Source organism: Ochotona curzoniae, unplaced genomic scaffold (genome assembly GCF_017591425.1).
Source record: "Ochotona curzoniae isolate NIBS_2020 unplaced genomic scaffold, NIBS_Ocur_1.0 contig_2318, whole genome shotgun sequence".
Lineage (NCBI taxonomy): Eukaryota > Metazoa > Chordata > Mammalia > Lagomorpha > Ochotonidae > Ochotona > Ochotona curzoniae.
In genome coordinates this window covers 8,433,424-8,460,824 of record NW_024465419.1, presented here as the reverse complement: position 1 = coordinate 8,460,824, position 27,401 = coordinate 8,433,424, and the positions used below count along the sequence as shown (strand labels likewise).

The 27,401-nt window shown below is 47.9% G+C and overlaps 2 protein-coding genes across 3 annotated transcripts in view; one reads left to right on the top strand and one right to left on the bottom strand.

Moving 5' to 3' along the window:
* Nucleotides 1–24,792, top strand: part of SPIDR (scaffold protein involved in DNA repair) — a 364,582-nt gene extending 339,790 nt beyond the window's left edge. For both annotated transcript variants that reach the window (XM_040972593.1, XM_040972594.1), the window contains 6 exons: nucleotides 4,587–4,797; nucleotides 5,475–5,627; nucleotides 17,288–17,381; nucleotides 18,367–18,481; nucleotides 18,807–18,860; nucleotides 24,389–24,792. In XM_040972593.1, coding sequence (XP_040828527.1) covers nucleotides 4,587–4,797; nucleotides 5,475–5,627; nucleotides 17,288–17,381; nucleotides 18,367–18,481; nucleotides 18,807–18,860; nucleotides 24,389–24,559 — 798 coding nt within the window. In that variant the 3' untranslated portion in view covers nucleotides 24,560–24,792. The remainder of the gene's footprint in view (nucleotides 1–4,586; nucleotides 4,798–5,474; nucleotides 5,628–17,287; nucleotides 17,382–18,366; nucleotides 18,482–18,806; nucleotides 18,861–24,388) is intronic.
* A 1,085-nt stretch (nucleotides 24,793–25,877) lies between these two features.
* Nucleotides 25,878–27,186, bottom strand: CEBPD (CCAAT enhancer binding protein delta). Its single transcript, XM_040972596.1, has one exon. The coding sequence runs from the start codon at nucleotides 27,116–27,118 to the stop codon at nucleotides 26,294–26,296; it is 825 nt and encodes a 274-aa protein (XP_040828530.1). The 5' UTR covers nucleotides 27,119–27,186; the 3' UTR covers nucleotides 25,878–26,293.
* Nucleotides 27,187–27,401: the final 215 nt, after the last annotated feature.

Sequence of the window (27,401 nt, the reverse complement as noted above, 5' to 3'; positions counted from 1 at the left end):
CCCACATGGGTGCTTTTCCACTTCTGATCTAGCCCTCTGCTAATGCACCTAGAAAGCAGAGGATAGTGCAAGTAATTTGGCCACAGCACCCACTTGAGAGATCCAGAGGAAGCTCCTGACTCCTGGTTATGGCCTGGCCCAGCACTGGTTGTTCTGGCCATTTTGGGGGAAAGGGGTACACCAGCAGATGCAAGATTTCTCACTCTCTAACTCTGCCAGCCCCAACCCTTGCAACCATAAGGGGAGTAAACACCACAAGTAAACCATAAGGGGAGTAAGAGCTCTCTCTCTCTTACGTAACTCTGACTTTCAAATAAGAGGTAAACCTTAAAATAAAAATAGTAATAGAGTCAGTTGAGCATAGTTTGTTGTATTGTTATAGATGTCCATGACGTACCTTTATGAATACTTTTCCTAGTTATACAGAGGTATAAGAATTTTTGAAATAGATGTTCTTTTTTAGGGCAATTTCAAGGTCATAACACAATCAAAAGGAAAATACAGAGCTTCCCTTACATCTCTACTTCACATTCATGACCCCTGCCGTTATCAACATTCACTCTAGGTGTATTTGTTAACAATTGGTGACCCTATCTTGACATAATCACCCAGAGTCCCTGGGCGCACTCTGGATGTTATACAGTCCATGGCTTTGCACAAGTGACACACACCTGCCATTATAACACCATTCAGAACCTCTTCTCTGCCCTCCAAGTCCTCTGAACCCTGTGGATTCCTTCTGCCTTCTCCAGACCCCTGGCAACTACTCAGCTTGTTACTGTCTGCGCTGTTTTGCCTTTTCTAGCATGTCATGTAGTTGGAATCATATAGTGCCTTTTTGTACCAGCTTTTTTTGCTTAATAATGCATATTTCTGTTCCCATGTCTCTTCATAGTTTGACAGGTCATCTCCTTTTGAGCATCAAGTGACATACCATTGCCTGGATGTACCATGGTTTGTTTGTCCATTCATCGGATGAAGCACTTCTTGGTTGCTTCCAGGTTTTGACAGTTAAGAAGAGACTTGTTCTTAATAAAATTTCATCATAAATTGATAGTACCACTTTGCATTAGTTGGTAATTGGTGTCTTTTCACAGAAGATTTTCTTATTAACAAATTTGTTTCATAATCTCAACAGGAAAGACAACTTTATTGTTTATTTTCAAAAGAAAATCAGAATATTTTGATTCATCAGTAACTTGAAAGAGCCCATATGCCAAGCCCAGAGTATTTATAAAAAGCACTTGAATCTTTAAAGAGTGTCAGAAAAACTCCCAATTTCAGACAGTTTTGTGAAAATCATCGCCTTTCCTAAAGTACTATTTTTTTGGTATTTTAGTTTTGCCAGCTGCCCTAAAAATATCCTTAATAACACCAAGGCCCAATACAGGTTCATAAAATACACTTAACTATCATATCTCTTTCATCTCCTTCAAGTGGAACACTTTTTTATTTTGCTTGTTTTGTGACCAATTATTATTATTATTTTCCATGAAACATTTTCCTCCCCCCATTTTCCCTTCCCACCTCTCCCACCTCATTTACCACAATAGTATAGTCCATTAATACAAGTTACAAACTTAACTTTCTGTTTTATAAATGTATCATGACATAGTAACCATAGTAAAAGGTAGAAAATCTTGTCTTGTAGTGTAAAGATATATGTTTCATTAGGACCTTGAACTTCTTTAAAGAATGTAGACCAATTAGTACAGTGTTCCTCAATTTATGTTTGCCTAATGTTATCTCTTGGCAGATTCAGATCATGCATTCTTTTTTAAAAAAAAAATTATTTTTATTAGAAAGTCAGATACACAGAGAGGAAGAGAGACTGAGAGGAAAATCTTCCATCCAATGAATCACTCCCCAAGTGACTGCAATGGCGGGAGCTGAGCCAATCCGAAGCCAGGAGCCCAGAGCATCTCCCGGGTCTCCCATATGGGTACAGGGTCCCAAGACTTTGGGCCATCTTTGACTACTTCCCACGCCACAAGCAGGGTGCTGGGTAGGAAGTGGTGCTGCCAGGATTAGAACTGGTGCCCATTCACTCTTGGGTTGCCACTCCCACTGGAGAGATAACCAGTATTGGTGCGGGGGTGGCTAGATAAAACAACACCTGCCAGTATGTGTATGAGCTGGATGATAGGGCAGGTTGGGTTGCACTAGGCTTCAGTGCCCATTGACATGCACAAGAGCTAAATGGGATGTAGGACAAACTGGACAGGTCTGCGGTACATACTGGCAAGCATGGGAACCAGGGTACAGGGCAAGCCTGGTAAAGTTATGGAAAGTCGCTGCAGCTCGCACTGGTTTGCGTGAGGGCAAAATATGAAGTAGGCAGGATTGGGCTGGACTGCAACACCCATCGGTTCACGTAGAAGACAGGGCTGGAAACAGAACTGACCCAGCAACTGCAACCACCAGCGTATGCATGAGCTGATTGGGGCGACAGACTGTGCTGGACCCTGTACTTGCAAGTCCACACAAGAATCAGGTCTGGGATCACCTCAGATGAAGTTTCTCTGGGGATCCCTCCGACTGAACTGCTGATCTCAGAACCCTAACCATGAAAAGTCTATGTCAGTAAAGTGGATTCTAAACAGATTTCATCTCGCTTGGAGTGGTGAGATTGGCAACAATTCAGAACTGTTGACCTATCAAAACTGCTTGAGCAGGACCCTCGAAGCATACAGCATGTCGGAGACCTGAGATGGGTAGGAGGCTGGGTGGGGCTTTTCCTTTTTTTTTTTTTTTTTTTTTTTTTTGCCTTACCCTGGATACAGAAATAATAATAATAATAATGTTCAAACAGTGGTTTTGCCCACTTTCCTGTAGCCTTTGGTAAATGCCCTTGTGCTCTAATCAACTATGTAAAGATTACCAAAATAAAAGAATTAAAAAAAAAAACCTCGTGCCCATATGGGATTCCAGCACATGCAAGGTGACGACTTTAACCATTAGGCTACCAGGCATCTTCTATAGGAATCTCACAAAAGTAGTACTTTATTCCCATCAGGAGTACACAATTGGTTTGTCCCAGAGTGTGATGTTCTTCTATCAGTTGGTTAAAATAATATCTTCCAAGTTTAGTTTTCTATTCCATACATTTCATACTTATTAATTAGCAGGTGAGTATTTGATGGAAAAATACTTAGAGGTTTTGTAAATATTCTATTTCTTACCAAGCTTTTATGCACTCCCATCTGAACATGCACAATTTCGGCTAACTGCTGAACTCCTAACTCTAGCTTGCTTCTGTGCTTCTGAGCTGGAATAACTAGTAGCTTTCCATCTCCCTAACTTATCTGTTTAGTCACTTGCGTGTTTATATCAATATGGACTGGTAGATTTGGTTTTTTATTCAGTAGGCTATAGAGTGTCACTATCATTCACTTTGAAACTCAGATCTTTAAAGATTTGAGCAGACTATTTGTGCCCTTTGGACATGCTCTGAATAATTAAGTACTTCCTTCTTTTCGGACCCAGCAAGATGTTTTGGACTCATCTTTTGCTTTCCATGCTCTGGAACCAGCCCTGTCTTTCAGGAACTCTGGGCAATTTTAAGGGACTGTGCTGCTTAGAAACCAGGATTGATGTGGGAGGTGGAGACCCTACTATTGGGATGTCAGTGCTTCCTTTCAGTGGACAGAGCAAGGAAACGGATACATGTATATATTCACACACACACACACACACACACCTTTATCTATTTCTATATGTCTATCCAGCCATCTAAACCCATGACTTTACCCCACTGCTCCAATTCTAGCCATTACTGCAGAGTTGACTCAAGACTTTTCCATTTCTATTATGTGTGACTGTTTTCTTCAGTAATAAGAAACCTGGCTCTTTTCCTCAGTATTACCTACTCATGCTTCCAGTGTATATCGCCCTGCCACCCATGCAGGTAGCCTTCTGTGTCCACTCCAGTAGGAACACTTATGCAATGTCCTCATCCTGACCACTCATCCTAACCACTGGCACCAACTGAACTCCAGGCTGGCCAATTCCCCAGTCCCGGACTTATGGCCTTCTGTGACCCTGTTCATACTTACTGAATCCTAGGCCCTGACCAAAGATCTGGGGCAGAATGCTAGTTTAATGGAGTTAAAAACTTTCACAGGAAGGGGAAATTTTAAAAAAAAAAATTCAAAAAGAAAAGGCAAAAGAAAAATGGTTACACATTCCACAGATATGTGACTCTTGCCCTGTACCCATGCTGCACAAAGGCTGACTATGAGGGAGATATGTTCCTAATTCTTGGGAAATGTTCACTACCTGGAGGGAAGAAAACAGCATAACATGGGGCAGGAGAACAATGGATTCTACCTAAGTAAGTCAGAAGACCTATTAGGGGATAGGAATCCTGTAGACAGGTGTGAGTTTGGGGGCACACAGGGCACAGCCTTGGCAATGAGTGCTAGTGACTAGGATAGGAAGTCTATTGTTTGTTTGAAAGTTTTCTTGAAATGATATCTGAAACTGTTAGTGTTAAGTACTGTCGCTTATGATTATGGATCTTCAAATCAGATTTTGGATGTGAGACTGATTAAATCAATAGTCCTTTCCTCATCTTCAAACTGCAGCTGAAGAGCCTGCTTCTTCTGGAGCAAAGGGAGATTTGGCTGCTGGTAACAGACATCACCCTGCAAGCAACAGACGAGAAAGACCCCCAAGTTCCCAAAACCCTACCAGTCTGTGTGGCGCCCTCCTGTGTGCTGGGCCCAGAGGTCCTGGAAGCACTTACAGCGGCTACTCCTCCCAGCCTCCTCTTCAGAGACGCTCTCCAAGACCAGGGTATGTCAACAGCCTTGATCCAGCAACAGCTGATCCGTGCCTGCCCACAGAATGGCTCTTGGAGCTACTGGATGCCTGTCATCTAGCCTAGGTGCTGCTAGCACCTTCACAAAGCCCACAGCCTGTTGGGTGGGAAAGGCCCATCTTGCCACCCAGGCTGATAATGCCACTGAGCAGAATCAGCACCTGTGGAAGTGCCAGCACATCCTGCAGAGACACCACCAGCCACCCCACGGCTGTCTGGTGGTGGCAACACTCGACTGGTGCAAGAGCCATCTTGGGCTATGTTTTACTGGATCCCTTTTTAAAGCAAATCAAAAAGCTAGAACATTATAAGCATAGATGTTTAAATCAGTCAGCCCTCTTTTTCCAAGGATCAGACTAATATCCTGCCTATACTGTACTTATTTTTATTGAGATCTCACAAATCATAGAGTGTATCCTTTGTATATAGAATGGGAGTGAAGAACATGTGTGTTTTCCAGCGTGGCTCACTGGATTCTTGGGAATGTAAAATTGCACAGCACATGTGCTGCTGGACATGGCCTGGCATTGGGAGCTGATGGGACTGCTCCTATACCTGTCATCATCCATGACCCATGGGAGGCCAGTAGGGAAGGCAGCCTCTGCTAGCAGGAGAGCTCTCTGCTTCCATAACTGGGAGTGTCTGTTGGCAGGTCGGATTGTCTGCATCGAACGGACTGTGCTCCAGCTTCAGCAGCCCCTTCTGTGTGTGGCCTCTGGCGCTGCTTTCTGTGAACTGGCAGGCCCCCTGGTGCTCGATGAATTGGACGGCCTCACACCTGTCAACTCCATTTGCAGTGTCCGAGGTAGGCAGCTCTGTTTGGAAATGATGTTTATGCTTTCATAATCTCATGCTCTTTTATATTATTCATTCAGCAAGTAAGTGCCTACTATGTTCCAGACATTGGTGATACAAGAAATGTAATGAGAAGAAGTCCTTGCCTCTGAGACTTAAAATCTGTGTCAAAAGACTTAAATCACTCATTGCACAACCTGACATTGGACTTCAGCATTCCGAGGCTTCCAGCTGCCACAACCCGGCCCTCACTTTGTCTGGGAAGGCCAGGAAAGTCTCTAAAGACAGGAGACTTGGGCTGAGACCTGAAGTTTTGCAGTAACAAGTTGGGTCAATATGATGGCAGAGAACAGGACTTACTAAGACCATTGGCAGGAGGCAGCTGGTAAGCAGGCATGTCTGAGAGCAGGTGGGAAGGTACCTGGACAGAGGGAGGGACTGAATGGAGCCAGAGGGGCCAGCTCTTGGTGAAGAGTTTGTCTGTGGATTTCATTCCTTCCTACAGAGTAGGGTGGAAGTGGTAGCAGAGAGAAGTGGATCCGGGAGAGTTAGAGAAATTGACTGGCCAGGCCCAAGAAAAGTAGGTCACAGATGGACCAGGAGGATGTGTGCAGAGACTGAATTTTTGGCTAAGACAGGGAGGCAGTGAAAGTGCTTTCCCCTGAAACAGGGCAGCTTTGAAGGGATCCTGTCTGCTCAGTCATGCTGCCTGGTGGTGATAGATCTAAGATGTCTGAGCAGTAGTCAGATGTGTGAATCTGGAGCTGAGAATGGTGGTAACCCCTTCTTTTTAACTTTATGGAATGTTTTAATAATGCATGTGTCTTGGAGTTAGTGACAGACGAGCACAGAAAGGTGGCTGCAGCCATGTGCACACTGTGGAGGGAGTTTGTGCAGATGGGATGGTTTGCTACCCAATATCCCTCACCAATAGTCTAACTGAGATGCCTGTCCAAGCGAGTAGAGAAGAGTAGAAGAGTCATATCCCATTGCCTTGTTTGAATAGATTGCCCTCAGCTGATGGACATCCAGGACACTCCTATGTCTTTGCTGTGAGAAATAAGTAACATTGTCAGATATCTGTCCTGATAGACTTCTATAAGGGAGCATTTCAGGGCCTTGGCTGTTTTTTAAACATTGTTGAGCTATAACATATCCTGCAAGTCACTCATGTAAAGTATTTTTAGTATATTCATGTAACCATCACCACATCCTAGTTTGGAACAGAAATAAACCCTATGTCCATTTCTAACCACCCCAAGACCCTCCTTCCTTCCCTCTTACGCCCACATTTTTGTCTTAGGAAACCATGCAGGTGCATTGTGTTCCATGGATATCCCTATTCTGGATATTTCATCTGAATAAAATCAAAATGTGATTTTCCATGGTTAACATTTTTCAAAGTTTCCTCCACAAACTAACATGTATCAGAATTTCATTCCAAAAGAACAGATTACAATTCCACTACAAGGATATACCATGTTTTGTTTATCCTTTTATCAGTGCACTGTCAGGATATTTTAACTTTTTGGCTCTTGTGAAATCTTGTGCTCTGAAAATTTGTGGGTATGCTTTTGTTTGAGCATTGTTTTCAAATTTGAGTTGTATATCACACAACAGGAAGTGCTGGGCCATAAGGTAATCCTATTAATCTTTCTAAAGAATATCAAAGTGCGTTTCCAAAGTGGCTGCATTATAAGTTTGTGTATCTTTAACAGCAAAAGATACTTCCAAATAACTTCCCAGAAAGTGTATAAAAATTAACACTTCCCAGTGTAACATTCAAGAAGGCCTATTTTCTCCACCCTTGCCCACCACTGGTTCCTGATTCTTTGTATAATTTTTGCTGAACAAAAACTCTGTGATCTCCCAGTTGCTCTATTTCATTCTCTGCTTGTGAGATGTAGCACTTATTTGTTGTGTTGTGGCCACTGGAATTTTCCTTTCGTGCACCACCCCCCCTTTGGGGCTAGTATACCAGTGATGGCAGGTGACAGAGCCCAGAGGCTCTGCAGACAGCTGGCTGCAGCTGGAAGCCGCAGGACCTGTGGGGCTTCCCCTTTCTCACCTGTAAAATAGGGAAAACTGGAGCAGTCCCAGAGCCTTGTTGAGGATCAACTCAGAGGATGCACTCACATCAGCACTTCAGTCTAGTGGAGAAAGCAGATGCAGCATGAGGACTGTGGACCAATGACTGGAGCCAGTGATCACACTTGGCAAGTGGCCTTAGGATTACCAGGATCTGTCAGGTGGGGTTCCAGACAGGTGGCAGGACTTATGGGAAACCCACAGAGGTTCTGGGAGCAGTTATAAAACCTCCAAGTGCCAGGGCAGGAGCAAAGGCAAGGATGGAAAGAGACGAGATGGAGAGGCTGACTCCATCTTATTCTGTCCTGGGTCATGCTGAGACAGTTATATGACCAAATTTTTAAATAAAACCATTCTGGCATCAACATACATTGACTCTGGTATGCACAGCAAGGAGAGACTATTGGCAGGAAGTGATAGAACAATAGAAAATGTATAGGGATAGAGTTGACTGGGGAACACATGTTGGCCACTCTCTCCTTGGTATCCAGCAGCACGATGCACAGTATATGTAACTCCATGCTCCTGAGTGCACAGGCTGCACAGACAAAGCACTTAGTGCAGCCACACTCAAGTGCTGTGAGGACTGAGCCCCCAATACAGACACCTCTCCCCAGCTCCCTCAGTACCTGTACTGTGTCCAGGCCATCAACATTGATGCACAACAGCTATCTCAAGCAGGTCGAAAATGGAGCAGCCAGGATATGAACCAGCCCCTCATTGCAGAAGGCAGCTATGCCAGTGACACCACCCCAGTTGTTAATCTTCTTATTGCTGAGGCTGAAGATTTGCAGGAGTTCTATCTATACCTGAGATGCTAGTCTTTTATCAGATATGTCTTTTTGCAAATATTTTCCCACTCATTCTTGTACCGATATCATTTGCATGGCCACATGTTCAGTTTGTAATGAAGTCCCACATGTTTTATTCCCCCATGAATTCTGTCTTTGGTGTTTTAGCTAAAAACTAATCATCAAACACATGGTCACCTAAATTTTCTCCTGTTTTATATATTACAATTTTTAATTAGTTTTTGTGAAAAAATTTAGCATACATAGACACAAGTTTCCCATTCTTCCAAACCTCCATCCATGGCACCCATGGCTGTCTTGTTTTAGCACCATCTGTTGAAAAGACCAACCTTCTCCACTGAAGTATCTATTCCACTGTCAGTGTTCAGTTTACTATAGTTACATGGGTCTGTTTGGCACTTGCTGTCCTGCCCCATTGATCTTTTTTCCTAGTCATTTTCCAAAATATCATTGTCTCAATTTTAGTAACTGTGATACATATTGAAGTTGGGTATTGTCAGTCCTCCAACTTTGTTCTGATTCAGTATTGTCTTGGCTGTTCTAGGTCTTTTTGAAATAACAAATAAACTTCAAAATCAGTTTGTCAGTATTCACAGAATTACTGAAGGTGTTTTGACTGAGTGTGCATTAAGTCTATATCAAGTTTAGAAAAACTGGTATCTTAACACTATTTAATCTTATCTATGAACATGGAATGTCTCCAAGTCTGTGTATCTTGATTCATTTCAGCTGAGATTTTTTTACTCATTTAGTCCTTTTTTTAGGTACACATTTTCATTTAGTGCTAATATTTATTTTTATATATATTTTTAATTATTTTATTGGATGTCTGAGTCCATTGCCAGATAAGTATCCTTCACACATAGTACATGTTCCCTGTAACATGACTGTCATTCATTTTACTTGGTCACAAAGTAGAAGCATAGTAATAAATTGGACAAACAAGTTACACTGCAGAACCACCTGGAGAGTGCATAATCCAGGAGTGGGAATGGCCCAGAAGAGAAATAGTGGGCTCCTCTCTCTTGGGTTACCACTCCCACTGGAGAACACGAAAACCAGGGCTGGGGTGGCTAGACTGAAAGGCACCATCAGCATGTGTGTGGGCTGGATACTCGGACTGGTTGGGTTGAACTAGGTTTCAATGCGCATTGACATGTACAAGAGCTGAATGGGATGTAGGACAGACTAGACTAGTCTGCTGCACATAGTGGCAAATCAGGATAGGGGGCGCGCCTGGTAGGGGTTATTGTGGGTCGCTCCGACTAGGCTATAGCTCGCACTGGTTTATGTGAGGGCCGAGTGTATGCTGGGCAGAATCAGGCTGGACTGCCACGCCAATTGGTTCTAGTGGAAGACAGCACTGGAAACAGAACTGACCCAGCAATTGCAACCACCAGCTGATTGCAGCGATGGACTGTACTGGGCCCTGTACTTGGAAGTACACACAAGAATCTGGTCTGGGAACACCTCAGATCCCCCTAATTGAACTGCCGGACTCAGAATCCTAACCATGAAAAGACAGGACAGAACGAGTTAGTCAACTACTTCAGCCATATATGTTGGCAGTGAAAAATTGGGCAAACGGAGACTCTAAGATGGACTATGTCAATCAGTGGATTCTGCAGCAACCTCATCGTGCTTGGAGTGGTGAAATTGGCAGCAATTCATAACAGTTGAAAAATCGAAATCACTTGGGAAAGACCTTCGGAGCATGCCCCACATCAGGGACCTGAGATGGGTGGGAGACTGGGTGGGGCTTCTGCTTTTACCTCCCCCTTTACCCCAGATACATGACAAAAACAATGTGGAAATAATAGTCTTGCCCACTTTCCTGTAGCCCTTGAACCTTTTTGCCCTAATTAACTATGTAAAGAATATAAAAAAATAAGGAATAAATAAATAAATTGGACAAACTATTATCCTTAGATCAACCAAGAATAAGAAATATAAAGGCCAGCATTGTGGCACGATGGATTTAAGCCACTGTCACCTGCAACACCAGCACCGCATGCATCCACCTGACCTACCTGTCGAATTTATTCCTTCTCTAATGCTCCTCCTCTCATTATGTAAATCCCAGCGTGTGAGTTAGCATTCCCCTGCCATCTTGCATTTCTCTGTAGCATTCCCTGCAGATCTGCTGGGCTCCCTGGCCTCTCTGCTGCTGCCCTGCAGGCTTGTGGGTGAGTGAGCAGGTTGTGTAAGCAGAATTATCACAGATGCGCTGATAAGAACTAGTCGGCTGGGGACTAAGGGTAAGGAAAGCCCCAGCTGTAAAACAGCAAGGATGAGTGTGTATGTGTTAGGGCGTGGCGGGGCGGGTCCATCCGCAGGAAAGCCCGCAGTGGGCAGCAGCTGGGCGCAGACCTGCCCCCGCCGGTTGCCTCCACACACGTGCCAGTCAGCCACGCATCCGCGCGATGCCAGGGTCCGCACGGACTTAAGCAAGTGATCCCGCACGGCTTCGAGAAAACTAGTTCATGCCTGAGAAGGTCGTTACTGGACGTAGGCGCTATCTGCTGATCACGAGTATCGGGTGGCTGAGGATTCACACACTGCGCAAGCCCGGGCGAGTTGGCCAGTGCCTCTCCGCTCAGCAGTAGCCGCTGGTCCGGTCTGTCCATCCATGGGTTGATCTGTGAGCCTCACGGAGGGTTGGAAAGCACACTGTGTTCGAGGATAAGAATCCAAATCTTTGCCGTGGGGCGGCGCTGGTGTCTGCACCTGCTTGTGCTCCAGCAGCAACACATTTAGACGCACACCATCCAGCAATTCCCCCAACTCCATGGCCGGGGTGGGTCACTTCCGCCGCCTCAACTTTCCTTGGCTGTCAGCTTCCTAACACCCTCCCATGCATCGCCCACCCACAGGGGGACGCCCATGCACTTCTGTGGGAATGCATGCCGGCAGCACACGTTAGTGTTGCTTTGCTCCAAGAAAAGTCTTGTGCACAAACAAGCTTTCAGCCTCCATCCCAAATAAAGTTAAAGCCTGGTGAGACCCAGCTTCTGAGAGTTGGACAATGAACGCAGTATCAGTGCAGACCTCTTGGCCCCTGGGCCTGCACTTCCCTTGGAAAGAACCTTTTTTAAAAAGCCATCACCGACCTGGTGCTGTGGCCTAGTAGCTAAAGTCCTTGCCTTGAACGCGCCAGGATCCCATGTGGGCACCAGTTCGAATCGTGACAGCCCCGCTTCCAGTCCAGCTCCCGGCCTGTGGTCTGGGAAAGCAGTCAAGGACGGCTTAAAACGTTGGGATCCTGCACCCGTGTGGGAGACCAAGAGGAGCTTCCAGACTCCTGGCTTCAGCTCAGCTCAGCTCAGCTCAGCTCTGGCCGTTGCGGTCATCGAACGCAAGATTTTCCTCTCTGTATATCTGACTTTCCAATCCGCCTCTGCCCTGGTGGCTGCGTGTGGTCACTGTCCGGATGCTGCACCAGACCAGCTCTGCTCTTGGTGTGTAAAATCAGAGAAACATGAATGGATCGTGACAGAAAATGGCATCGGAACTGTGGGAATCGGCCATTTTGTGCAGATGAACTTGGTGCTTTGGAAAGTGTGAAGGCTGCTAGTGAATTCTACTCTCCTCTATCAGGAGAAGTGACAGAAATCAATGAAGCCCTTGCAAAAAAACCCAGACTCATTAACATATCTTGTTATGAAGACAGTTGGCTGATCGAGATGGCACTGAGTAACCCTTCAGAACGAGATGAACTAGTGAGTGAAAAGCCTATGAGAAATACATCAGGTGGAACTCTCACATGAACTAGTCTTGGAATAGCTGAATCCAGTGCTGCTACTTTAAGTTAGTGGTGGACAGAGGACTCACAGTAGCAACCTTTAGCAATAGTGATGGGAAGAGATACTTCTTTCAGCTCTGCTCCTGGAAGAAAATGTCCCCTAACTTTCAAATGATCACAGATGGACACAATATGCACCTTTTTCACACCTCATATTTGTTACACTAGGCTCTAGGCACTAGTAGTCAGAATGCATGAAATTAGTAAAAACTAATCATACAAATAATTCAAGATGGCATTGTTTTGGGGGGTTTTTTATTATATTTTTATTTTGAATTTTGAATTATGTGATACATTTTCATATAGGCTGGGATTTTCCCCCCCAAACTCCCACCCCTCATCAGATTTTTCCCATTTTGTTACAATGGTGTAATCCTTCATAAGGAATCATAATTCTATCAGTGTCTTATTTAAGTGTACCCTGACACTGTTGGTACAAGGTCAGGCAGTCCAGCATCCCATTGTCTACACATGTCCAACAATTTCATTGGGAATCCATCTTTCATCTGGAAGCAGGGATGCATGTTCCATTATACCCCCACATCTGTATATGATAGACCCCAGTACTCCATCACTATACATTTCCATAAGTGGGAAGCCAAGAAACAAGGTCAACAACTGGTATGAGTTAGAACAGCCACAACAACAAGCTGCAACACCATGAAAAAATGTGCCACTGAGTAACCAACACATGGGTGACACAAAGGAAACACAAAAGTCTCTTGGGGAAAATGATGCCACTGTATAATCCATCACTTGCTCATACCCAACCATGAATTGGGGGGTCAAAATGCAATGACCTTTCCATTGGAACCAACTGGGATAGAGAGCAGTTTTTGTTAGTTGTCAATGCCAGATAAAGAACAGCACCACCATAATTTTGCAATATACTGCATTTGCTGGTGCTATTTTATACAGTGAAGCAGTAGTTGTTTAGCAAAATGTAATAAACATAATACAGTTTTCAACTTCCTCATTCATATTTTTTGCTGTTCATATTTCGTTAAGTAACTATGAAGATGCTAATTTTAACTCATAGGAAGTTATTTTTTTTAAAAAAATCTTGGTCCTGGCACAATGGCCCAGCAGCTAAAGGTCCTCAACTTTAACGTGCCAGGATCCCATATGGGTGCCGGTTCTAATTCTGGCAGGCCCTGCTTCCCATCCAGCTCCCTGCTTGTGGCCCGGAAAAAGCAGTCAAGGACGGCCTAAGATCTTGGGTCTCTGTACCCGTGTGGGAGACCTGGTTTTGGATCGGCACAGCACCGGCCACAGAGGTCACTTAGGGAGTGAATCATCGGATGGAGGATCTTCCTCTCTGTCTTACCTCCTCTCTGTATATCTGACTTTGCAATAAAAATAAAATAAATCTTTAATAAAAAATCTTAAGCCATAACAATTAAAGGTTACAAGATATGTAAATATATATGTACGATATATAATATATATATATAATAACATATTATAAATATTATTTTTTAAAGCTATCTTGGGCCTGGTGTGGTAGCCTAGCAGTTAAAGTCCTCACCTTGCATGCGCACTACAAACCCATGTGGGCACCAGTTCTAATCCCAGTGGAGGATGACACAAAGCCTTGGGACCCTGCACCCATGTGGGAAACTTAGAAGAGGCTCCGAGCTCCTGGCTTTGGATTGGCTCAGCTCTGGCCATTGTGGCCACTTGGGGAGTGAATCAGTGGAGGGAAGATTTTTCACTCTGTCTTTTCTCCTCTATGTATATCTGACTTTACAATAAAAATGAATATATTTTTTTAAAAGGCATCTTATGGCGTTTGTGTCATGGTATAGTATGTTAAACATCCACCTGTGGTGCCAGCATCCCATATGGGTGCCAGTTTGAGTCCCTACTGCTCCACTTATGATCCAGCTCCCTGCTTATGGCCTGGGAAAGCAGCGGAGGATGGCCCAAGGCTTTGGAGCTCTACACCCACATGAAAGACCTGGAGGAACCTCCAGTCTCCTGACTTCGACTGGCCATTTGCGGAGTAAAGTAGTGGATGGAAGATCTCGCGCTCTCTGTTTATTCTTCCTTTCTCTCTCTGTAAATCTGCTTTTCAAATAAAAATAAATGTTAGAAGGGGAGGTGGAGTCTTACTAACCAGTAGACACTTCTCTCAAACCTGTGTAGGAGAGATTTCTGCACACAAAACAAGCAAAGTAAACAGTGACCTGCCTGAAAGTGGATGAGTGAGGTGTCAGAGCCCTCACCCCGACAAAGACATTTTTTTTTCTTTCTGATGTTACAATGAGCATAAATTAAGTGCTTGAATAAGCAATCCTTCCCCACAATAACAATGTAATAGCACATTTCCCAGCCACGCCTTGAACTGCGCTTTGGCCTGCCCCCAAGGGTTTCCAAGGTTTGTAGACCCTGGATGAAATATATTTCCTCAACTCTTCTCTTGTACTCTAATTAGAAGGAAATTACTTAATCCCATATAAATGTAAATGCTATTAACACCCACATATCCTAGGATAAAAAGGAACTTTGGGAGCAGCCTGCTTTTCATGGATTCTTTAGTCGTCACCCAGCATGGCTGTGAGCAGCCCTGTCCACCCAGCGATGGGCATGAAGGCCTGGCCACAGCACAGGTGGGGTGCTTGAGGTGGCACCTCCTCTCTTCATGGGGACCTCCTGTGCCTCTGACTGCTGGGAAGTGGTCCAGCCTTCTCTACTGCAGCAGGCCAAGCCTTGACAGACCTCACTTTGCATCCCTCTGACCTACTTTTGACTGGTTTCTGCAAGGACAGTGTCCTTAGCTGGTGCTGACTTTTCAAAATCAGAAACTGCTGTTTTCATTTTTAAAGTCATTCAAGCATGTGCTGCATGAATGCATTTTGAAAGCATGGGCCTGAGCACTCTCTTCATTATGCTTTATCCTCTACAGATACATCACCCCCATCCTTGTACTAGTGGGGAGTAAAACGTGTGCTCCCAAGATTGGGAAGAAGGACTTAATTTTTCTGGAAACTCAGCTCAATCTGTTTCGTCCTCAAACCTCTAATTTTACCACTTCTTCTCACCAATATGCTATCAAATTTACCAGCATATTTAGGCTGTATATGTGATGCTTCCTGTTCATCCAAGAAACTCAGACCATATCAGTGCCCAGCAAAGCCAGCCTAGGCTGACTCAGCCACCTTGGTGGCCTGCCCTGCCTCACTGCCCACCCATCCCATCCCAACCCCAACCCCAGCTGCGACCCCACTGTGGTGTGCAGGATAGGCCAAGAGTCAAGTTGGGCCCGGCCTGGTTGACCTTCAGTATTATCCCCACATTAGTTCTTGGATATTTCTGCTCACTTCTCAGGGGTCACAATTGCATTTCTCAACAGGGTATTTTTTTTATGATGACTTTATTGTTTTCTGCTTCTTCAACCAGACTATGAAATTCATGAGAATAAAAACTAACGTTCGGGCCAAGCGTGATGCCCTGGCGGCTTAAGTCCTCGCCTTGAACATGCCAGGATCCCATATGGGCACTGGTTCTAATCCCGGCAGCTCCACTTCCCATCTAGCTCCCTGCTCATAGCCTGGGAAAGCAGTCGAGGATGGCCTAAAGCCTTGGCACCCTGCACTTGCGTGGGAGACCTGGAGCAGGTTCCTGGCTCCTGGCTTCAGATTGACACGGCGCTAGCCGTTATGGTCACTTGGGGCGTGAATCACTGGACAGAAGATCTTCCTCTCTGTCTCTCCTCTTCTCTGTATATCTGACTTTGCAATAAAAATAAATAAATCTTTAAAAAAGAAGGAGTAGAAGTAAGAATCTCCTTTAAAAAAAAAAACTAATGTTCACATGGATGTGTCTTAGGTCCCTGTATGTCCCACACTTAGTAGCATCATATGCATATCTTTAGTTGAACAAAGAAACTTGGTATCCTTGATCACAATAGCAATAAGGAAGCTGGGGAAAGCATGAAAGTAGAAGTTAACAAACCAGTGTTTTTCTTTCCACTCAAAAGAAGCAGAAAATAAGCTGTTCCACTACACACATTACAGAAACAAATTCTGATGTTCATGTGTAATGAACTGTGACAACATAACAGTTTCTATAGGGTTTTTTTTCTGTATCTCTTAATTGTCATTGTCATTGACGCAGTAATTCTTCCTCCAGGATTCTGGCCTAAGAAAGGGCCTTACCTGCAAAGGTGTGCACACTGCTGTCCACATCATCTGGAGATGTAGATGTCCAGTGCAGGGGATGATGGAGGATGGTTGAGGAGGATGCAACACTGTAGATAAACAGCATCAGTGCAGTGAATAACCCAGGCCTCGAGACAGCTGCACTGCAGCCTAAAATGTAGGCAACATCAGGAGTCAGAGTTGTGGTGCAGTGAGTAAAGCCACTGCTGACCTGTGATGCCAGCATCCCACATGGGCACTGGCTTGTGCCCTGGCTGCTCCACTTCTGATCAAGCTCCTTACTAATAGCCTTGGAAAAGCAATGGAAGATGGCCTAAGTGCTTGGCCTTTGCTACCTACGTGGAGAAATAAATGAAGCTTCTGGCTCCTGCGTTCAGTCTGTCTGTCTGTCTCTCTCTCTCTCTTTCTCTCTCTCTTCCTACCCCACCCCTATTTCTCTGTCTCTCCCTTTCTCTGTAACTCTGACTTTCGAATACATATGAATCTTGAAACTATAAAAAATAAGAAACATCAGGTGGATGGTTTGATCACCATTTAAATATGTGTGCATCTGGAAAAGATCAAACAGAATACTTTGTTAGCTGAACTCTTGTGGACCAATCTTACAATTTCTTAATGTTATTTTGTTTTGCAATGAATGGAAATTATCAAAAGCTTAGTAACATTTATATAAACCCACAAGAAAGAAAACTACAGGAGGCCAGTCCATGAGGCCCCTCCGATTATCTGGGGGCTAAGGAACAGAGAGAAGTCTACAGCACAAAATCCCACTCTGAGAGTCTGTCTTTTCTCTTGCTTGGCCTAGGCACTGTGACCGCTGTAGATGAGAGCACCGCTTTCTCATGGCCTGTGTGTGACAGGTGTGGCAATGGGCGATTGGAACAGAGGCCAGAGAACGGGTAAGGTGACAGGGACTGGCCGCAAAAACCCAGGGACCCAACAGGCTGACAGCACCCCAGTGCCAGGCTCCCACAGCCTCATGCTTCAGGCCTTTCTGCCTGCTGTTGGCTTGCCCCACAGCTCCCAGGGGAACCCAGTGTATTGAGCTTACAGGAAAGCGGCCATGGTGCCAATGTGGGTTTTTCTAAGAGGGATTTCTGATGCTTTCTTGCAGTTCTCTATCTTAAAAAGAGAAACAGCTGGGGTTTGTACTCAGCCCTTTTTATTATCAGGAGAAAAAAAAAACAGGAAAATGGGAAGAAGTGGGATAAACTTGATGACTGTACAGTGTGTCCTTTTCAAGTGGAGCAGATTTTTCCAGAGACCAGGGAGCAGCTCCTTGACGTGCCTGACTCCCCTCACCCCCCACCCACAGCTCAGTCTTCCTGTACCTTCCAACTTGGGTTGCGGTCTGGGCTGGGCATCATGCAGTTCATCCCTTTGAAGTCAACTCTCTTGGCCTCCCAAATGCCCATTCCTTTGCTGTTTCTGAAGAAGCAAGGAGTACATATCTCCTTGGTGCCTCCAGAGTTGGTGGATCCATAAGCCATCCCCTGCCACCATGAGAGATGAAGCAGCCTGGGACCAGGTCATGAGGGGAATCAAAGGCCGAGCTGAGATGCTGGGATTCCAGTAGGCTTTTCTTTCCAGGCAGTTTGGGAACCCCAACCCCTCCAGGAGGCTTCCTTGGAGGCCTGGCCGCCCATCTGCACTGCACTTGCACACAGCTTCCTGCCTCAGTGCCTCCTGCAGCAGTCTCCCAGGAGGCTCTGGGGAGCCCCAGGGGAGCCCCATTTCCCAGCCTCAGACCAAAGCTGAGCCCAGGTTGGCTTCTGGAGAGCAGAACCCTCTATCAGCAAGTACTGAGTTTGTGAGACTTGTTGGATTTGCTTCTGCCTTGTGCCTTCTGGGTGGCTTATCTTCTCAATGCGTTTTCACAAACAGAGGCACCCTCTCTTGTGGTGACTGTTCCCGAGTGGTCACATCACCTGTCCTCAGGATGCACCTGCAGGTCTTCCTGGACTGCCCCTCAAGACCGCAATGCAGAGTCAAAGTCAAGGTAGGAGCCGCCGTGGGTCGCGCACAGTCAAGGGCAGGAGCAGAAGCTGTGCTTGTTCTTGCATTGCTCCATGAAGAATCCCAGTGTGCCTCCCTGGTTGGGTAGAGCTGCCCACACAGCCCTCTGCCATCCTAGGAGCACTGTGGGGAGAGCACCTTAATCAGTCTCTCCTGATCGTGACTCCCGGCTCACGACTGAAGCTCTGAAGAGAGACTGTTCATATGGCTGGGGATGGGGGGAGGTCATTCCTGGGGTATGTGAGGGGTTTCACCTGAGCACTGCCAGCCCTGGGGGCCCTGAGTCCACCCTGTCCTGTCTGTTGCAGCTGTTGCAGAGTAGCATCTCGTCCCTGCTGAGCTCAGCCACCTGTGAGGATGGGGTGAGTACAAGGGACTCAGACCAGGGCTGTCTTATTCTCTTCAGCTCCTTAGGAGAAGCTTTCTGCCATGTAGGAGGGGACTTAAAAAAAGTTCATGGGAAATGCAGTTGAAAGACAAGCTCCTTATTGTGCAAAGAAGCTCAGAAACCCCCACATGGCTTTTGCATGGCAGGTGTGTTACATGAACTTTTTGAACAGTAATAACAGATCCCAATAGAACATGTCTACACTGACACTGGAACACAGATGTGTCTTACCACTGTCATTTAGCATGCCAGTGCGATCCCCTCTGTGAAAAGGAAACAATTTCCAGATCAACCTTGACATGGATGCTGGAGCCAGTCACCTGGCTTTGGTTATGGTCCTGCTAGCCTTGACCCAAGTTGTACCCCTGTGGATTCACGACAGTGTGACAAAATTGCCTATACCACAACCTCTTACAAACTCCTGGGTGTTGCAAACCCTGACTACCTGGCAAACATTGCCATTGCTTCTGAGAACTGGTTTGCCTGACCAGAGAGATGCCATAGCAAGCAGGTGGCACATGGGGCAGCTTCAGAGCAGAAATACCACCCCAGATTGTGTAATCTGTACACCAAAGAGAGTTCAGTCTTGTGAACTTTAGGCTTCTAAAGGATGCTTCTGCCTTCGGGATAGCACCTCAGAGTTGTCAAGGCCTCTGCAAGCACCCTTAGGAGTTGGTGTAACTGGCTGATCCATGGGAGGACCCTGGGCAGGTGTAGTAGCAGGGCACAGCCCATGGGAGCAGAAAGGTGGGCATGGGCCAGCCTCATGGACGTGGTGAGCAGGGAAGCTCATCACCCCAAAACTGCAGTCTTTGATGGCAGTCTTTTTCTGATGGGTGTCCAAGGCCAAGTTCTAGCTCCAGCTGTAGCCAGAGGTTGTGATGACTTGGTTCATTGTATGGAGGTCCCCCTGATCCCTACTGTCCTCACCAGCCTCTGTCCCCACTGTACCTGCAGAGGGGCTGATGAAGCTGAGGTTTTTCTCTCTCCTTCCCCCCTCCTCCTTACCTCCTCCCCTCCCTCTCTCTCCTCTAAGTCATGGATTAAATTGAAAGTGAGTAAATCCACAAACAGTACCTTTGAGAATCCCTGCTCTCAACCCATGGATCTCTGCCCTGGCATCATGTGGAACTGCCTAGGAGCTCTAAAGAAATGTCTGTTCCCTTCTAGGAGGAAGCCCACTTACTTGAAAGCTCCTTGGTGACCCTGCTGATGCTCAAGTAGAGGGTCAGTGCCTAGACCAGGCTGCAGGAGGGCTTAGGGCAAGGTCCTCTAGTTGTGAGAAAATCAAATACCCACCACAGGCCAGTGACCATGCCTACTGCTCTTCTCATTCATGTCTTCATTCAATCTCTCCACCATCCCAATGAGGCCCACTCTACCTCTTACTGCCAGGCAATGCAGGGCTCCTCACACAGGGGAAGGTATAGCCACCCACAGAGTGACCAGGATGAAGGCCAGGATGATGGCCACTTAGAGAAGTTGGGTTTAGTAGATAATGAGACAAGGATAACTGTCCCAGGCTTAGGTCAGAGGTTTCCAGGTGACAGTGAAAGCAAGAGTAGAAAATGGCATACCAGTTATCAGGGGGCATTCTCCATGGAGACTGTTACAGGAAAAGTATTGGAATCAGTGCTATTTAAGAATACAGAACACAATGAGACAAACATCTCACAATAAAATCAACCATGCTCAGACGCCCCTTCCCCAGCACACACACCAGCTGATCTGTGCTGGGAAGCGTGGTGTCTGCCCTCCAGCTCTGTGGCCACTGGGCACTGCAGGCTCAGGCTGGCCATCCTCTCAGGCCCTGTGGGTTCCCAGGAGGTCCCCTGGCACTTCCTTGCTTTCAGGAAGAAGGAGGCCTCCAGAAGGGAACAGCGCTCATGCCCCTGCTGACCCCTGGCCATCTCTGGGGGGCTAGGGAATAGAAAGCCCTGTGAGAAATCCTCTCTGCTACACCTGGCTGAAGAACTTGTTCCTCCCCCACATCCAAGTGCTCAACCAGAATATTCTTGTGGTGAAGCCTCCATATAAAGAACCCAGGACAAGTGAGCATTGCCCCTCGGGACACCTGACTCACATGGTAGAGCCTGTGTTCTAGTCCTGGCTCCTCTCCTGAGTCCAGCTTGCTGCTGATGTGCACTCTGGGATGCAGCAAGGGGTTGGATCCCTGCCATGCTCTTGGGAGACCTGGATTGAGTTTCCAGCTCAGCCACTGTGGGCACTTGTGAAGTGAACCAGCACATTGGAGTTCTCTTCCTGCCACAAATAAGTTAAAAATATTTTTTAAAAAAAAGGCTAGAGAGGGTATACATGTGTACATGCATGCTGTGGCATGAGTGATGATGTGTATGCACTGTGTGTGTGCTGGGGCACCTGTATGTTGGTTTCAAGGCACAGGGTGGTGCTGTGGTTCCAGGACCCCTACAAATGATGGAGGCTGCAGTTCTGAGCCTGGAGGGACAACACTGGGGGACATCCACGCTCCCATTCCCAGTATTACAGAAGATAACCCAGCCTTCACACCTGGCCTGGAAACAGCTGAGAGTCAATGGGTAGCAGAAGGACCTGCACAGAGACATCACTGCAAGCCACCCAGTCTGGATTCTTTCCATTTTCTGGCCAAGAATGCACATTCACCGCAATCCAAGACTTACACTATGGCTTTCACATGAAGGCTTTCCACAGGAACCATAACTCCCTCTCTGGAACAGTGTTTCTGGTTAAGATGCATGGGTGTTCTCTTTTATGCCTTCACTTTAATGTGGTCAAGCCAGGAATATAAAAATAGGATTTGGCCATTATTGGCTATGAATTACCTCAATAGTAACAACATAGTAATAAGGAATTTGGAGTTTGTTTCCTTAACTTCAAGAAAATGAAAAGTTAGGAGAAGGTTTATATTGTGTCTTTAAAGGTGAAGACTCGTTTTGCACACAGACAAGACATTTGAATGATAAGTGGGGGTTTGCCTGTGCATCACTTTTAATTTGCCAGTGTCCGTTTTCCCCACATGTAAAGTATTTATAAATTAAAGTCGATTTCTAAGACCCGGCGTAGTAGCCTAAAGGCTAAAGTGCTCGCCTTGCATGCACCAGGATCCCATTTCCTGGCTGCTTGGCTTCCCTTCCAGCTCCCTGCGTGTGGCCTAGGGAGGCAGCAGAGGATGGCCCAAAGCCTTGGGACCCTGTGCCACTGTGGGAGACACAGAAGAGGCCCTTGGCTTTTGATTGGCTCAGCTCCAGCCATTGCAGCTTCTTGGGAAGTGAACCAGTGGATGGAGGATCTTTCTCTGTCTCTCCTTCACCCTGCAGATCTGACTTTCCAATAAAAATAAATAACTAAATCTCCAATAGGTAAATAAATAAATAGACCTGACGTTTTCAAAAAAATGAGTTTAAATTTTTTTTCTTTTCTGTATTAATTTATGTATTGATTTGAAAGGTGGAATGTCAGAGAGCAAGCAAAAGAGATTTTCCATCACTGGTTCACTCCCCAGATGGCCACAACAGGCCAGGCGGGGCCAAGAGGAAGCCAGGAGCCTGGGACTCCATCCAGGTCTCCCAGGGTGCCGGAGGCCCAAACATTTGGCTTTCTTCTGCTGCTCTCCCCAACACATTAGCAGGGAGCTGGACCAGAAATGGAGCAACTGGAATACAAACTGGCATGTGAGATGCCAGTATCACAGGCAGCTGCTTTAACCCACTGTACCATGATGCAGCTAAGAAATGTTTGTTTTTCAAAGTTGGAATTTCATGCTTTTACTTAAGAGGAACACAAAAATGCCTGTCTCTTTAATACTCACACAAATGCACAAAACTCACAAACACTGTAAAACAGAGGAGCAAAGTGTGCGGCTGTCCTCCCACCCTCCTGGCAGCACAGCCGCCCCCTGGCTCGGCACTGCCTGATTCTTTCCCTGCATGTAGCTGCCAGCCTCTCAGCTCCACTTGCTCTCAGCCATCTCTTCAAGGTTGGCCTACAGGGCTTCATAGCGAAGTCCCCAAGAGTGAACGCATGTGCAGGCCATGAACTTGCTGTGCGTGGCACATCTGAACCCTACAAAGACCAAGGCCTCTTTTCTCCAGCTCCTCCTTTTTCTGTCTTGAGGAGTAACCCTGTTGCCCCCACCCCACCATCATTCATTCCATACACCACCTGCTGATCTCACTGTTAGCACTGTTAACCAAGGAAGCCAGATTTCTTCACAGAGCACATTAAATGGGCTGGGTATTTTGTACCATGCCTGTCTTACAGACAGGAAAATGAATCAGCACAGTGCATTGGCATCACAGTGGTGTTCACATCACAGACTGACCCTGATGCTTATTGCTATAAAACAAACCATCCCAAAGCATCAGGCTGTCACATATATTCAGTACACAGACCTGCCATATACGTAGGGCTCACCTAGAACCACTCATCTTGCTCCACTGGGCATCAGCTGGTGCCTCCCCCCACCCCGTGGTGCCCCCAGGCTGAGCTGAGGCCACATGAGGCTGTTGCTGGATGCCCTCCAAAGCTGGGCACTTCTCTTAGCCACACTTGGACTGTCCCTGAGCATCTCTTCCACCACACTCTGTTTGAGACTCTGGTCCCTGAAGCCAAGCCAGACTCACCAAGGGCCGTGAAAGGCCCGGCTTTGCTGGGAGCCACAGACTGGCTGCAGCCATAGTGGAAGCTGGGTGGAAAGGGCTAACGTACATAAGAGAACTGTTGGCCCTTGGCGAGTCCCTTGCACAGAGAAGGGTAAAGGGTAGCCCATGGAAATGCTGTGAAGGTGGTATCACTTCCTAGGGCTTTGTCCACCCAGAAGCCCAGAGATGACATCTATCCTAATGGTTTAGTGCCCTTTTTTTTCAGCCCCAGCCTCATCAGGGATGGGGACCCTGGATGCCCAGTCCCTGTGTTGTCTTCTAGAAGTGAAACTTGCCCAAAGCTAACCACGCAGAGCCTAATAGAACCAGTTGAGTGTCAGGGCCACAACACAGCAAGAGGCCAGTGTGACTCTAGAAGTAAGGAGGGAAGTTTGGGGCCAAGTACAGGAAATCCTCTGACCGGAAGTGTTGCTGGATTGGGGAAGTGTCCCAAAGGAAGTAGGAGACAGCTGCAAACCACGGGCCCACCCCTGCCCAGCTGGAGAAGAGGCAGCTCCTATGCACATCTTGTCCAGCCAGTTCCTTTCCTGGGCCAGCTTTACTGTGACAGCCCTGCAACCTCAGTGAGAAATATTCTAAGTGTTCCTTGGGTACAAGCAGAATTTTCTTATCAGAAGAAAGCAGTTCCTTCCCTTTTCCCTACTAAAGGGGGCTTTTGTAGCAGCCCCGGGGTCCCCCATCCCCTAAGCAGTGTTCTTACCATGGGAGGCCTGAAAGGTCATGGCCTGGGGAAGGGCCCCCGCTCAGGGCCCCCTGGTGCTCTGCACTGCCCAGAACTGGAACGAACAGAAAGTCCAGGCTGCCTCTGTTTGCTTTAACCAGCATGCCTTTCTCACTGCAGAGTTATGAAGTGAAGAGTGTCCTCGGAAGGGAGCTGGGGTTGGCGAGCTGCTTCGTGCAGTCCATCACCGCCCACCCGGCCAGCTGCGTAGGACTGGAGGAAATCGAGCTTCTGAGCGCGGGAGGTACCTGGGCGGAGCCCCAGCCCCAGCCCCAGCCCCAGGCTCTGTGAACTTTGCAATGGGGCCACAAGGGCAGCGGTGACCGTGGAGGTGGTTAGAGATGGTTATTTGTTAACTATGGACACAGCGAATGTACTTTATGATCTTGACACCAAACTGAAGGGTTTTTCTTTTTCTGTTAGTAAAATCGTTTTGCAAACTATAAATTAAAATACCTTTTCTTGCAATTTTATGTTTCTTCCTATATGTTCATGAACCTGTTGAAGTCTTTTTTCTGTTTTCCTTAGGGAGTAATAATATATCAGAAAAACCCATTTTGTCCAGTTGCAGAGTGTGTAAAATGCAGTATTTACCAGTCCCCGAGAGTAGCTATGAAACAAACCTTCATCCCACACGATGACTGTAACTTGCTGCCTGGCTGTAATAAACGCGCAGCCAGGGCGTCTTCAGCATTCAGTATTTGGGGGCAAACTTTCTGGGGAACCGTGGCAGAGGTGAGACTGTTACCCATGAAGTGTAGGTAAGTCAGGTGGTGTGATCACAGCCACTGGACAGAGCGGGCACGCATTCCACCGGGCAGAACCCTGCTGCACACGGCAGAGACCTCAAGGAACAACCCGTTGCTGTTCGCTTTGCTGGCAAAGATTTCAAGTATACCCAAAACCACGAATTAATTATCTGTGCATGCCAAAGGTTTTGTATTTCCTCCTTACAACAATATAATCCCAAGGGGCCATGGTTAAAATAATTACATAATATCCACACAGCAGCAAACCCATGAAAAGGTGCCTGTTATGCCCGGTCTTCTTGGGCAACAGGCACATTGGCTTTTATGTGTTTGGATGACGCCTGGAGACTTGACAGCACCAAGATGAAATCTTAAGCAGCCTGGTGATTGTCCTTTTCATCAGCCACATGACTACTTTGTGCTTAGGCGCACTTTAGAAATCCGAGGAAAGTGAAAGCTCTGGCGAAGCCCCAGGCGACTGAGACAGTCCCTGTGTCACCTGAGCGCTGCACCCCCCCACACCCCCCAACTCAGCCACCTAATCTCCGGGAGGGGAGCCCTGGGCTGAGTTCAGCAGGGTACCCGGATCTCTCTCCCTCCCCCCGTCCTATCCCGGACTTTGGGGTTGATCACCTCCCGCTCCCAAGGCTACTAGCAACGTGCGCTTAGTCATCTGACCCCTCTCGGGCAAGTTCAGGAAGACCTGTGGAGCTGGACCTGGGCGGCTGTCCAAAGCAGTGTAGACCCCTCACCTCCCCGACGGGACACACACCTGGCCCCGCAGCCCCAGGCGCTCACCCTCCGCCAGGTCCTGGAACACGCCCTTGCGGCGTGCGGCAGTCGAACAGAGGAAGCAGGGGGCGATTTTAAATGCTGCTTTATTCTTACAAATACTGTAAAAATTAATATAAAAAAGTGAGCATGCTCAGTCTTCTCTTATCTACAATACAAAGGATTTGTCTGAAAAGTCCTTTTTGTTTGTTTTGTTTCCATACAAATGTACCTTAGCTGCATCAACAGAGGGTATGGTGTAGAAAAAGCTACCATTATAAAAATAATTTAGGGGAAAATAAACACGTATAGCTTCTTTTTGCAGTTCAGTGGTGGTTAAGTCCTGGCTGTAGCTTCCCTTCACTCACATGTCCCAAAGAAACTGCGCAGCGCGGGGCAGCAGTCTGGGTGCCCGAGCAGCGCAGGGGCCGGGCTGGGCGCGCTTGGCTCGCGGGCCATCGGTCTGAGGTATCGGTTGGTGAGTCTGTGCCACTCCGGCCGCTCGTTACCGGCAATCAGCGGCCCCGGTGGCCGGCAGGAAGGGCGGGCTGGGCAGTTGCTTGAAGAACTGCCGGAGGCCGGCCAGGTCCCGCGTGAGCTGCTCCACGCGCTGGTGCAGCTTCTCGTTCTCGGCCGACAGCTCCACCAACTTCTGCTGCATCTCCTGGTTGCGCCGCTTGGCCTTGTCGCGGCTCTTGCGCACGGCGATGTTGTTGCGCTCGCGCCGCTGCCGATACTCGGGGCTACCGCGGTCGGGACCCCTCTTGCCCGTGCCCTTCTCCCGGGCGGGGCCGGGCGCGGGGCTCGGTCCAGGGCTGCCTCTCGGCGGCTCCGGCGACGTGGGCGGCGTGGGTTGTGCGGCGGCCGCGAGGCTCACCACCGTCTGCGCGCACGCGGCCACCTGCGCGGGCAGAAGCGAGCCCGGCGCGTCGCCGTCACCCCAGTCGGGTTCGCGCTTGAGCGGGCGCGGGACGGCAGGGCCTGGGCCCGGGGGTCGTGCGGGGCCGCCCGGCAAGAGCTCCAGGGCGCCCGCAACGGTCGCACCGCCCGCCTTGTGGTTGCTGTTGAAGAGGTCGGCGAAGAGCTCATCGTGGCACAGCTCCAGGGTGGGCACGGCGGCCATGGAGTCGATGTAGGCGCTGAAGTCGATGGCGCTCTCGTCGTCGTACATGGCGGGGGCGGCAGCGGCGGCACCCGGCTCCCCGAGGGACCCCGGTTCTGCTCCGCGGCCTGGCTTTCCCGCCCGGCCCGGTTCGTAGAAGGGTGCGGGCTCCGCGGGCCAGGGCGCGCCGCGCGCCGGGCCGTCCAGGCTGAAGAGCGCGGCGCTCATGGCGGCGTCGGACCGGGCTCGGAGTCCAAGTGCGGCTGTCACCCCGCGGGGCCGGCCCGCCGCCTTTTCTAGCCCGGGCTGACGCGCACGCCCCGCCCCGGCTCCGGCACTGCGGGGGCGCCCGGGGGCCGCGGGGGGGACCGCCCTGAAAGCCCAGGCCCGGCACCCTGGAGCCGCCCCACCAGCCTTCCTACCCGGGCGCACCGGGCTTCTGGCTGCGCTGCGGGACCGCCCCCCCACCAGTGGTCCCGGGACCCCCGGAGGAGTGGGAGGCGGGGCGCGC